General features: G+C 35.9%; 6 protein-coding genes across 6 annotated transcripts; 2 read left to right on the top strand and 4 right to left on the bottom strand.

Annotated features, from left to right (window-relative positions):
* Positions 1-436: 436 nt before the first annotated feature.
* On the top strand, positions 437-957 carry RO3G_06908 (uncharacterized protein; the record flags this gene model as incomplete). The annotated part of the gene is made up of 3 exons (XM_067661498.1): positions 437-681; positions 737-869; positions 925-957. The coding sequence occupies 3 exons, from the start codon at positions 437-439 to the stop codon at positions 955-957; spliced, it is 411 nt and encodes a 136-aa protein (XP_067517599.1).
* A 422-nt stretch (positions 958-1,379) lies between these two features.
* On the bottom strand, positions 1,380-2,127 carry RO3G_06909 (uncharacterized protein; the record flags this gene model as incomplete). Its single annotated transcript, XM_067661499.1, has 6 exons — positions 1,380-1,435; positions 1,488-1,572; positions 1,625-1,709; positions 1,768-1,879; positions 1,936-2,008; positions 2,074-2,127. 6 exons carry the CDS (start codon positions 2,125-2,127, stop codon positions 1,380-1,382), a joined length of 465 nt encoding a protein of 154 aa, XP_067517600.1.
* A 1,155-nt stretch (positions 2,128-3,282) lies between these two features.
* Positions 3,283-3,927, bottom strand: RO3G_06910 (uncharacterized protein; the record flags this gene model as incomplete). The annotated part of the gene is made up of 4 exons (XM_067661500.1): positions 3,283-3,369; positions 3,570-3,633; positions 3,742-3,757; positions 3,912-3,927. 4 exons carry the CDS (start codon positions 3,925-3,927, stop codon positions 3,283-3,285), a joined length of 183 nt encoding a protein of 60 aa, XP_067517601.1.
* A 518-nt stretch (positions 3,928-4,445) lies between these two features.
* Positions 4,446-5,254, bottom strand: RO3G_06911 (uncharacterized protein; the record flags this gene model as incomplete). The annotated part of the gene is made up of 2 exons (XM_067661501.1): positions 4,446-4,992; positions 5,061-5,254. The coding sequence occupies 2 exons, from the start codon at positions 5,252-5,254 to the stop codon at positions 4,446-4,448; spliced, it is 741 nt and encodes a 246-aa protein (XP_067517602.1).
* Positions 5,255-7,050: 1,796 nt separating this feature from the next.
* Positions 7,051-10,411, bottom strand: RO3G_06912 (uncharacterized protein; the record flags this gene model as incomplete). Its single annotated transcript, XM_067661502.1, has 5 exons — positions 7,051-8,757; positions 8,821-9,003; positions 9,063-9,256; positions 9,313-9,643; positions 9,698-10,411. 5 exons carry the CDS (start codon positions 10,409-10,411, stop codon positions 7,051-7,053), a joined length of 3,129 nt encoding a protein of 1,042 aa, XP_067517603.1.
* Positions 10,412-11,915: 1,504 nt separating this feature from the next.
* RO3G_06913 (uncharacterized protein) lies at positions 11,916-12,294 on the top strand (the record flags this gene model as incomplete). Its single annotated transcript, XM_067661503.1, has 3 exons — positions 11,916-12,121; positions 12,179-12,186; positions 12,242-12,294. 3 exons carry the CDS (start codon positions 11,916-11,918, stop codon positions 12,292-12,294), a joined length of 267 nt encoding a protein of 88 aa, XP_067517604.1.
* Between the last annotated feature and the right edge of the window lie 160 nt (positions 12,295-12,454).

Consider the following 12,454-nt stretch of genomic DNA (forward strand, 5'->3'; position numbering starts at 1 on the left):
TCTTGCAAGCTCAAAGCTTTCTACCTTGTCATCGATTTTTAATCATGCTGGACTCATCTAATTGAAAGGGCTTTAAGATGTATATAGCTTTTAAAAAAGACCCCCTGCTTCATAGGATATTCCTTTTTGAAGCCGATCTCTAAAAAGTGCTTTTTATCCTTTTTTTTTACATGTATGGAAATACGCGTTTTTTGTTTGCTTATGTCATCGTTTGGTTAAAGTTCCGTTTCAAGTTGCGTCATGTACCCTTTCCCCCTGATATGGGCAAATGAACGTCAAATTTTCTTGCTTTGTCTTCCTGCTCCTTTCAGCAACCCAAATTGGAAGTAAATATGTCAAAATAGAGAAAAAAAAAAAAACGCCATTTTTTTTCTTTTTTAATCACTAAACGACATTCTTTTAAAATCACGATTAGAAGAAAGGATAAAAAGTTATAATGTCTTCCACACCAGAGGCTACCTTTACACACAACAAATTCGTTGATCCTACACCTCTTCCTGATTCAATTCCAAAGGTTGATGAAGTTGGCGCCACTTCAGCTCCTTTGAAGAGCGCCTCTTTTTTCATTGGACAATATTGTAAAGATTATAATGATGATTTCATGCTCTGTAAGAGTGAAAACAACAATCCCGAGCACTGTCTTAAAGAAGGAAGAAAAGTAACTCGATGTGCCATTGATTTGTAAGTTTGAAGGGTGTTTATTGAATCTTTGAACTAATTGCGATCTTTGCTACAGAATCGCTAAGCTTAATGAAAACTGTGGCAAAGAATTCCAAGCACACTGGCAGTGTCTAGAAAATAATAACCAAGAATTGGGTGCTTGTCGTAAACCCGAAGCTGTCTTTAATACTTGTGTATTTGAAAAATTGGTAATTCATGCATAAAAAATTAAAAAAAAAAGCTAAATCTTTATATAACAAATAGGGTTTGAAAAAGAACATTCCTGGATCTTCATAAAAAATAAATTACATTGAGAAAAAGAGAAAACAGCATAGGACACGCTTTTTTTTTCTTCTTTACTTACTATTCATTTGATACAAGCAAATGCTGAAATTGATGGCAAATACAATCTTGTCAATCCAAATATGCATTTTCGACCAAAGATGATTGAAGTTTTGTGCATAAAACGCTCATTTTCGCTTCAAAGTGGCGGATTCAGAACAAGATGAAGTTGTACTTGAGTTCAACCAGGGATCATTAGATTTAGCAAGTAAACTAAGCCTTGTAATGTTTATTAGCTTGTTTACACTGTATTGTAATTTAAATTGCACTAAATAACAAAAACCTTGACACTGCTGTCCGATAAATTTTAGATTTAATTTTATTAAAATCGCTTAAATGCAGGAGGGTTTTATTTATTATTAAGAAATTATATAAAATTAACAAGCGCATCCAGTTGCTTCTGAACCAGAATTATTAAGATTCACTTTTTGCACTAATACAGCCATATAAATAATGCATATAAAATAAATACAGCAGAAACTTACTTTGATCTTTCTCAGAGACAATGGATTGACTGTATCCATTATTTCCAGGTAATGCTTGGGCGATCCTTCTGAACAATGATTTCACCTGCAATAATAAAGAATAAATTTCATAATAAAAAGATAGCTTAAATACAAACATTATGACCCGCTTTGGCACTAGTTTCAATAAACATCACATTTAATTCCTTTGCTCTCTTTTCACCTTCTTCTGTAGTCACTTCTCTTTAATAATAAAAGTTAATTATTGCAAGTAGAGCAAAAATAAGGTTGATATGCTTACCTTTTCTCGTTTAAATCCGTCTTGTTTCCAACTAAAACTACAATAGCTTCAGTTCCTCTTTCGGCTCGAACATCATCAATCCATTTGGTTGTATTCAAAAAGGTACTTTTACCTTTTACATACATGTTATATACATAATGTATTATAGACTATTCATTTTGTATTTACTTGATATATCATAAACAATCACTGCCACAGAGGAATCTCTAATGTAACTTGGAATCAAACTTCGGAAGCGTTCCTTTTTGATTTTTTTTTTTTTTTTTTTTAGATTTGATCGGACAATGAATAAAAGTTACATGTTACCTGACCTGCTGTGTCCCACAACTGCAAGCGGACCGTTTTCTCTTCCACGTACATTGTTTTTGATAAAAAGTCTATGCCAATCGTTGCCTGTGTGTTCAAAGTAGGTCAATATATCATTTTATATATCAAAGGATACAAACTTGATATGAACTGTCAAATGTATCATACATAAAACGAGTAATAAGTGAGGTTTTTCCAACTGTATATTTGCATTTTATTAATAACAGTCAAACTTTTTCATTTTATTTTACCACTCTGTTCTCCCAAAAATACAAGCTTATACTTTTTTAAAGGACTACTAAAATCAGAAGAAGCCATTTTCAAGTATTTAAAAAAAAAAAAAAAACAATATGAAAAGAAAAAAGAAAAATAAAGGTTACAACAAGGGAAAAAAAAAAAGTCTAGTGTTTTAGTTTGTTAGTGTGACTCTAAAGTAGCTCGAGAGAAAAAGAAAGAAATATTTTTATTCTTAATGCATAAATAATTTTGTTTGCGTGTTTGTAAGAGTATTGCTTATTTATTACACAACATTTTAATAAAATCATATCTTTTTTACAGCTGTCAAAGAGCGTTTGCTATTTCATATGTGAATTTCCCAGTTTGGGATAATGAGATTCTTGTAACCCAGCAAAAGAGAGGGCTGATCTCGATCATCACACAGTGTTACCATATATCTTTCTTGAATCATCTATCCATAACCAAGTCATCATCTGCATCCCCTCAACTTGTCTATTTTATTTCTATTCTTTTCAATGGCTCGGTATTTATTAGTATAGCAAAAGAAAAATTCAAGAAATTGTATAGACAGAGGCATTACCAAAAAAATATAGATTTATAGCTTTAGCATGCTGTTGATTTTATAGCCGAAAGTGTGTGATGCTAAAAGACCTTTTAAATTTTCTTTGAATAAATAAAAAGGAGTTGTTTTCACTCTTTTAAAACTGCTTTGATTTGCAACTTTTGTTATTCATATTGAGAGTATCAAATCCTTTAAAAGGCAACAAGAATACAAAATTTATTGCAATAAAGTAAACACGACGGGATCTCTTGTGTATTCAAAATAAGCGCATATTAATGTTTTATGGTTTGTCCATATCATGTACCGTTCGTCATTCTCGGTCTTGGTATATCCTTTTTATTAAAAGGCTCATTTGAGTGGCAAATAGATGTTGCAAGCATCTTCACCATAAGCGGTGTCTTAGATGATAGTCATGCTCTATGTAACAACCAGAGCTTCTTATGACTGACCGTTTCACTTGTAGGATACTCTCTTGCATACTTTACGACTTTGCGCTCCTTTTTTTTTTTTTTTTTTTTTTTTTTTTTTTAAAAAAAAAAAAAAAAAAGCAGTTTATTATTGATGAGACAGAAATATTCATGAAAGGATTTTTAAAGTCCATAATTTTGCTTATTTCTAGTAATACTTGCTATGATACTGATAGGGGGAAGGATACGTTATTGAATGTAATTTGGTAGCATGTGTTTTCATGATTTACCTTTTTCTGTTGATCTGTAATTATAAGAGCATTAAATTTCACTTTTCGCGGGAACCATGAGCACCTAAGGAAAGTTTAAAGTAAAACATGCAAGAAAAAAAAAAAATAAGCTCAATGAAGTTTATGTTGATAGCTTTTGCAAGGGAAAGTTTATATATAATCCTATCTTTACTTGATTGATAGTATATCTATCGTATACTAAGAGCATATCTTAAATAGGATAATCCACAGGGAGTTGATACATGCGTAAACTTTTAACTAATTGAATACAACCGCCGTAACTTTATTTTCAAAGAGAAAGAGCAATTGAATGAAATAGCAACCATGGTTAAATTGATTTACCACATAAAAAGGACATATTAAAATCTAAATGCACGAATATACTTCATGTACAAATAAACACAGCCTGTCTTCTCAAGATTAAGGGGGAAATCCACCTCAATTTCTCTTTTAAGGATATTCCGTCAAAGAAGAAGAAAAAAAAAAAACTAAAAACACTCGTATCCTATAGACACATGGCTCCATATTTTGCTTTGTAGTCCAAAAAATGACCAGCAACCATCCAGTACGAAACTTCATTTGGGCCAAAAGATTTGCTGATGATGCAAATTTACTTTGCTCCAACAGTTTGAACCAAAAGAAATCAAGTTTGATAGAAACAAGATTAGTTTACAGCGCTGTATGCAGTCTAATGAATTCGTTTCTTTATAAGTTAACAGTCAACTTCTATAAACCAATAGTCGCAGTTTATTTGAGAAAAAAGTGGGATGATTTTTTTTATTGCCAACACGTTGAATGAATTTTATTCTTCCTTTTTCCCTTTTTCTAAATATTTACAGGAACGTATTAAAGTTGCTTATTCATTGGTAAATAAAATTAAGGCCACTGTCCAAGTGAAGAGGATAAATTTGATGAAGGAGGCGATGCAATAGCAGCAGTAGCAGCAGCACAGTCAGCGGTTTTGGAGCAGTTGTGTCTCGACGAGCAATTAATCACAGGTTTAGACCCACGTCCATATCCAATCTGTGAAGAATCATTCTCTTGACAATAGATGCAATCTTCTCTGTTTCCCTGACAATGTATACATCTTGTCTCTAGGGAGAATCCATAATTTACCTCATGGGTTTGTCCTTGTTGATGCTGCTCCTCTTCCAAGCCTCGAGCCTTTTGTCTCTTCTTGTTTGTTAAGCTTTGTTTATCATCAATATAAACAAGCTTAATAAAGTTGCCATAATCGCAGGCGAACCCACGATCATTCAAAGGAACTATGTGTCTTATGTTTGAGAAAGGAAGGTTTTCGCCTGCCTCACTATCATCCTCATCCACAAGGCCATCTGCTTTATTAAAGAGACGTCCACGTCTAGGAGAAGAATGGTTGGTGACTACTACTTCTGTAGTAGTGGTCTTTCTTGATCTAAAGAGACTTAAGAACGAGGTAAGTGTCCTGTGTGAATCATACTCCTTGGATTGATCCAAGCTAAATATTTCAACAGGAATTTTGATTCTTTCTCTATCCACTGCAGAATCAATATATTGAAGCGGTGCAAACCATGCCTCCCATTCCATCGGATGTGTCTTTTGTCTTCGTACACCAGCCAAGACTTTGTCACAAAAAACCAGACCCTGACTGGCAGGCTGGTCAACCTTACCAAGAAAGACGGGGACAAAAGACATTTGGAGGCCATCCGTTGCTTGTTCAATATCTACAATCCCTGATGACAATGTGCTATCGCTTACTTTTGATGGATACCGACCCATAATCTTCTTTGGTAATGAAGGTGATCTCAGACGTTGCTTCGGGGCCGATTCACTGTTACTATTGCCTTCATCCATCTTATGACGTTTGTACTGTTTACGATGATAATCTCGAGGAAGTAATGTACATGACCCTTCGGATCCTCTGCGTTCCAATCGCCAAGCGTTCACCTTGTTTTCTGCCACACTAGAAGAAGCCACCAAGAATCCGTTACCAGAACAGACCACATCATTCCCTTGACACAGACAGGATCCATTTTCGACTTCACAGTAACGCGTCACGACAAGCTGATGAATCGCGCCACGATGATTCCTTTTATCTTCTATAGAGCGATAATTGGTCACACTGTCTGTATCAGACATCGTATTATCCGACAAAATATCACTGTAATTTGAAAAATGATGAATACAGTCACACCAAATAAATTTCCGGACAAAATATTGAAACAAAAAATTTAAAAAATATGGCATGTAAGTTCAAGACCAATTAATATGTGTATACTTAAGCTTGGGATTTCAAGTTTTGAGAAAAGAAAGATTCACATGTTTATTTTAAGAATATATTCATAAAATGATTCTCAGTATTCTGTTGCGCCGCCTTTAGTTTTGATAACTGCTTCACACCGTCTCTTCATACTTCGAACTAATCGGTCCGCAAACTCATCATCCATTCTTTCCCACTCTTCTCGTAGAGCCACCTTCAATTGCTCCAAGTTTTTGATCGACGATCTTTTTCTTTCAATTCGCCTTTCAAGAGTATTCCAAACATGCTCAATGGGGTTCAAATCAGGGCTTTGAGCAGGCCAGTACTCAAAACCCTTGATTTGGTGGGTCTCCTTCCACCATCGAGCATAACCACCTGTATGACAGGAAGCACCATCCTCTTGGAAGATAAAATCCCTCTCCTGATGTGCCGTGACATTTGTAAACCAAGGATGGAACCTATTGGCCAAAATATTGATATATTTTTCTTGGTCTACGGAACTGGTATCAATAATTTCTAAAGGTCCGAAACCTCCTCCCCAAAAACATCTCCAAACCATAGCACCACCACCACCCTACTTGACTGTGGACATTATATTTCTTTCGTCATAACGCTCTCCTTCCTTCCTGAGCACTCTTTTTCCGCATTTACTGCCTTTCATACAAAGGCGCGATTCATCAGACCAAACTACGCTTCTCCATTGGTGGTCTTCGGTCCAATTGGGGTCTTCCTTCGGCCAGCGAAGCTTAATTTTGCGATGTCTTGCAGTCAATCTAGGCTTGTGGGCTGCTCTGTACGATTTGAAGTCAAGTCGATCGACATACGATCGAAGAGTTTCTATAGAGACAAAAACATCTAGCTTTGCTAATTCCACATTTATTTCTTTATAAGAGGTAAAAGGATCCTCTCTAATAATCCTGTTCAAGTGCCTTTCAGTTCTTTCATTTATTTTCAATGGACGACCTGTTTGCTTGTGAGGTAAAGGGCTGCCATAGTCATCAATCTTGGTTTTTATGTCTTGCACAGTAGACCTGTTCAATCCAACAAGGTCTGCAATCTCTCTAATCGTATGATGTGTTCTAAGAAGATAAAAAACCCCCCATGCTTTACTTTCTTTTGTTTCATCTTCAGATATAATTAAAGGTCGGGTGCAGTCTTTAGAGATTTGAGCAGACATTTTTTTTTAATGTATTGATGGATGAGAAAAAGACAAGTTTATTTTGTTATGAGGTTAAAATTATTTCAATAAATTTCTTTGTCCGAAAATTTATTTGGTGTGATTGTAGATCCAGCCACTTTATCCTTCATCGCCGTGTGTGCTTTTCCTTCAGATAATGTACAGACCCACTCGCCAGTCTCAAAGCTCCATACCTTGATCGTACCATCCAATGTTCCAGAGACCAAGATGCCCATGTCGCCTACGGGTGCGTCTGCTGCAATCGATGTCACAGGACTGTCTTGCTCAATAGTATATACCAAAGTCCAGGTGCTATTTCCTCTCGAGCAACGTTCCCAGCATTTGATCGTGCCATCTCTAGAGGCTGTGAAGATCCAAGTGGTACCCAAATGACGGTAGAGATCCTTGATATCATCATCTACCACATGGACTTGTGTCACGATCCGCGTATGACCTGTCTCTATTGTCTGAAGGCATTCACCCGAGAGGACATCCCATTCTCGAATCAGACCACTCTTGTGAACAGACAAAATGCAATTTTGAGATCCCTTCGGATCTGAATGACGGTGATAACGATTGTTTACAGCCCCACCAGCAACGAACTGAATATCCATAATACGATCGTTATTGCGCTGCTGCTGCTTTTGTTGTTGCTGCTGTTGCTGATCTGAACTTTCTGATATGGGATGAAAGCGATTACGGATCGGCTTAGTATTATCTGATTGAAATTGATAGGAACCGATGGCTATCTCATGAATCAAGACGCCTTCAGCAAGATCCCAAATACGAATGGTCTGGTCATCATATGCTGTAGCAATCCACTTGTTGCCTCGATCCACCTTGGCACACAGAGGTCTGGGTGACCGATGGCTTGGTATCAGGATCGGCTGCTGCTTTTTTCTGGCCTGTTTATGACGATAGGTTGGGTTCAACAACGCTCGCAGACTACCTCCCCGTGAATAAACCTTGTCCAACCTCGCGATCCAGACAGCCTTGGCAGCATCCCAGAGAACCAATCGGCCTTCTTGGCCACACGAGACAAGACTACCATCAGCATTCACACTCAAGTTTTGTATGTCTGCTACATGCTGATGACTGAGTGTCTGAACATGAATGCCCTTGATATAAGCATGTTCTTTATTGAAGATGACTTGTGCCATGATGGCGCCTCGGTGAATGCCATTATCATATTCCCATTTACTGCGTATACTTTTAATATAACCCTTATAGAGATTATGAATAGACAAGAGTAACCCTATGATGGCCAGGACGGATCTATTGAATGTGCGGATCAACAAAGGGACCAACCATTGTTCTCGCCATTTGGGTGTCATCCAGGTGATGATGGCAATCAGACATAACCAGAGGATGAGGACAGGTATATTGATGCTGAGTAAAAAGATGACGATCTTCTGAATGATTGAGTTGATAAAGAGACGAAAGAGGGATGGTGGTGCTTTGGGCTTGTAGCGAACAGTAAGTAGCGACTTGCGATAGTGCTCTCGAACTTTATTTACGTAGGTTTCAAGATGAGCCGTATTAGAATCGCAAATGAATAAAGAGGGTGAGTGAACTTCGATCCAGGCAGTTTCTTTTTCTGGATTCACAATGGACCAAAATTGGTTGGAAAGATTATAGACGTCAGATTGATAGTCTGGAATATATGCTTTGGCTACTTTTGTAGCAAGTCGTGGAGATATGATTCTTTTTGAGGTATGAAATTGCTTTTCTCTTTTGGTAAATAAAGAAAGCCCAAGTATGACGAAACACAACTGTATAATAATAGAGAGAAAATGAGTTTATGTTTGGGAATACATGTATAGTTTTGATCTTACAATTAAAGCATTGAATACACGATGCGTCTTGTAGTCTTTGCATTCAGCACAAGATTTGGATTTATTTTCATCGGCTGTATCATGAATAGCACAAAACTTGGGAGGGCGTTGATTTACATCAGTCTCATGGTTAGCAAGTTCATGTAACCTTTTTGACATTTGTCTATCATCTAAATCCGCCAACTAGACAATGAAAAGGAGAGATTAGTACAAAAGAACAAGAGCCAAATTGTGTATGTTACCTCCAGACGTTTAATATCAATTGACAAGACAGCAATAACAAATGTCATTTCCAATACATAGTCGACCACAAGTGCTATTTTAAGAAACAAACAGAGCTCTTTAATCACTATGATATCCATTGCTGTACCCACAGTAAGTATAAGAAGTTCTGCTATTAATGTGGCTGTCATTGGTAAACCAACACTTTGAAGTCCTTTATAAAAAATTAGCAAGTCGTAAAAAAAAAAAAAAAAAAAAAAATATATATACCTCTACTAATCTTTTCTTTTACATCCATATCACATCCAGCATCTAATACAGCATTTGCTAATAGAAAGATATTTTCCAGACAAGCAAGGTTGACGATCAAAAGTAATAGATACCAGGGCACATTGTTAAATGTAATATTTAATTTATCAGTGATCCCCCATGCGGTAGTGAAACAGGCTATGGATAAGAAGATGGCTGCTAATCCAAATGTGTATCCGGATTTAACGAGATTGGATCTACCGAATGCGACTGATACAAGATAAAAAATGACGATGTATGCAATCATTAATAATTGTACTTTGGGAGGTATGTCATAGGGAAATAGTTTAAACTATACGAAAAAAGGGTTATACAAAAAAAAAGGAGAAAGCACAAAAGAGTTTACCTTGTATTGAAGTATATGAGAAGGTATATTTACAGTAGCATGGTACCAGTGAGCCTCCTGTTCTTGGTTATGTTGAATATCAACTATATGAAATTCTTGTTTTACTTGTTCCAGCATATCGTTCCAAATAGAGCAAGATTCAGGTTGTTGTTTCAAAACAAATGAGAGAAATATTGCGTCTGATTTTATGTAGTCTCCTTGTTGATTAAAGCTTAGATTGCCGTAAATGGAGAAAGGGTGAGATTCGTATCTTTGAGGACGAGCATAGTAGTTACTTTTCTCCTTCCAATCTTGCTCATCTCGAAATAAAGGAGGTGCTTGAACAAGACATTGATCGTCTTGTTGATAGCAGATTTGGTATAAAGTATCGTTGGCTGTAATATAATTGTAGATTTTGTGTGCTTGTTGAACAAGGTCAAATGTGACAGGCCGATCGACATGAGAAATACGGATTTGTTGAATAACGTAATTAGCTGAAGTTGTTGACTCCTCAAAATTGACATGCGGTGAATTCTGCCAACATTGTCCGTCAAGTGCTGTATAATGTGTAGTGGGTATTGTGAGTTGCTTTTTAATGACGGGTAAAGAAAAATAAGAAATAAATCCAAGTGAAAATATAAGCAATAAATATGTTTTAGAAGCAATAAACTGTCCATATCGATAATATTGTTTAGATAATCTTTTAGAGGATCTTTTAACAACTCTTATTGGCATTTTTTAAGGTGTGGCAAAAAGAAAAAAAAAAAAAAAAAAAAAAAGAAAAAGGAGAAGAAAAAATTAAAACCGAGGTTTTTTTTTCCCTTTGAGAGAAGAACGCCCTGCTTTTTTTTTTTTTTTTTTTTTTTTGCTGTGTTCTCAAAATTGTGCTACTCTTTTGTGCTCACTAGATTTGAATATTTTACAGAATTCATAATGTTTGTTAAACCCCCAATGGCATTAGTAAATTAAAGTTATTCATGTGTTTTTTTTTGTAAAACTATTGGTTAAGGCATTTTTTTTTTTTCTATTTCTTTCTATTTTTTTTTAATTGTGAAATGTGAAAATGAGGGATTATTTATTTGTGATTTGTTTAATGTTTACACTTTTGACCGATTTATTTTGCATTGATTTACAGACAGATTTCGTCTTTTTTTTTTCTTCTCTCTTTTTTTTGAATTATGACACTTTCAAACCAGAGTGTCGTGAGGTTAGGTGAAAGAATCACACAAGCATCGTGCTTCTAAAACAGGACTACCACATTTGCACATCCATAGTGTTTTGTCTTTGCTGGCGTTCGACTTTTTATTGCATTGTAATAAACCAATTTTCTTTTCTTACTAGGATGGATTAGGACATACGATGAACGACAATAAAAAAGACTCAGTGATACAAAAAAACGTTAAGATAATGGGGATTGTGTCGCTTACGACGTATAACCAATATATATCTGCAAATATGAGATTAAAGAAAACACATGTATCAGAACACTTAAACACGACGTGAATTGAGGGGTTGTTGCATAACAAAGTGAAAAAACTGTGTTTAACGGCTGAGACTAGGCGTGTTTTCGAAGTTCCTGCATAGATAGCCCAACTGTGGTGCAAGAAATATCTACAAGAAGGCGTGATTGAAGAGGATGATATAAAGAAAAACTGAACATGAACTATCCTTGGTGAAGTGCACAAGAAGTTCGTTAACAACTTCGTTGACGATAAGCCTGCAGTCGTAGCTAATGGAGGGTCCCGTTGCGTTTGTCTTCCTCATTACTCGTCAGGGCTGAACCCTATTGAGATATTTTGGCTAGTATTCAAGAACAAAGTACGATGGTATAAATTGAAAGAAGGATGCTTACCAGACCGAATCACTAGAGAATGCAGTTTGGTTATTCAGAAAGGCCTCCATGATTTTCTCACGCATCCTGTATTTTGTCTTTAGGGCTGTCTCAATAGAGTATTTCTGTAATTACGGTATATCATTATACCCCATATTTTCGTCAATAAAATATGACATATTCCTGCATACAAACACCATTGAGGTGCAAATGTATGATAGTCCTGTTTTGGAAACATGATACTTGTGTGAGCCATTATCGATTGTTCCCCTAACCTGACGATACTCTGATTTGAAAGTGTCTAATTCAAAAAAGAACCCAAGCTCCCCTTGGCAAAATATGATTGGATGACGAGTCCAACTGTAATCAAACCGTGCATATAAGCTCCTTACTAGTTTACTCTAGAATATGCTCCCTACATCTTTCCAGAATTCATTCGTACATACACAAGCACTTGCCTATTTCGAACTAACGATTTTGAATCAAGATTCTTGGTTTGTGTCACCTATCGGACTCTGTATAAGGCACGCGTTTGCACATGAAAAACGTGCGAAATTTGCAACGTTGGGCAAGGTTTATCCCCACCTTTTTAGTCTTGGTTACTGTTGTCAAGGGTATATGGCCAATCAAAATAAGCTTATCACCCAAGCTAGCTTATTTTTTCATTATAGACTACAAGGTAAAATGAATTCTTAATTAACAAAATCAATAAATAAAAGAAATTTTTAATAAAGACAAACACAAATTCTTAAAAACGAGCAATACGTCCTCTTCAGAACACTACTAAAATCAATGAGATAAGAATGATACATTGGACTTTAAGAAATGTTCTTTTATATTTTTTCAAGCCATGGTTGCTTATGATCTTTAACAACATCTAAACTGAGTCAAACCTTGTAAGCCTGTAATGAAAATAGGTAGGTACATGAGCTAATGATGCTATCACT

The sequence above is a fragment of the Rhizopus delemar genome, genomic scaffold (genome assembly GCF_000149305.1).
Source record: "Rhizopus delemar RA 99-880 supercont3.5 genomic scaffold, whole genome shotgun sequence".
NCBI lineage: Eukaryota > Fungi > Mucoromycota > Mucoromycetes > Mucorales > Rhizopodaceae > Rhizopus > Rhizopus delemar.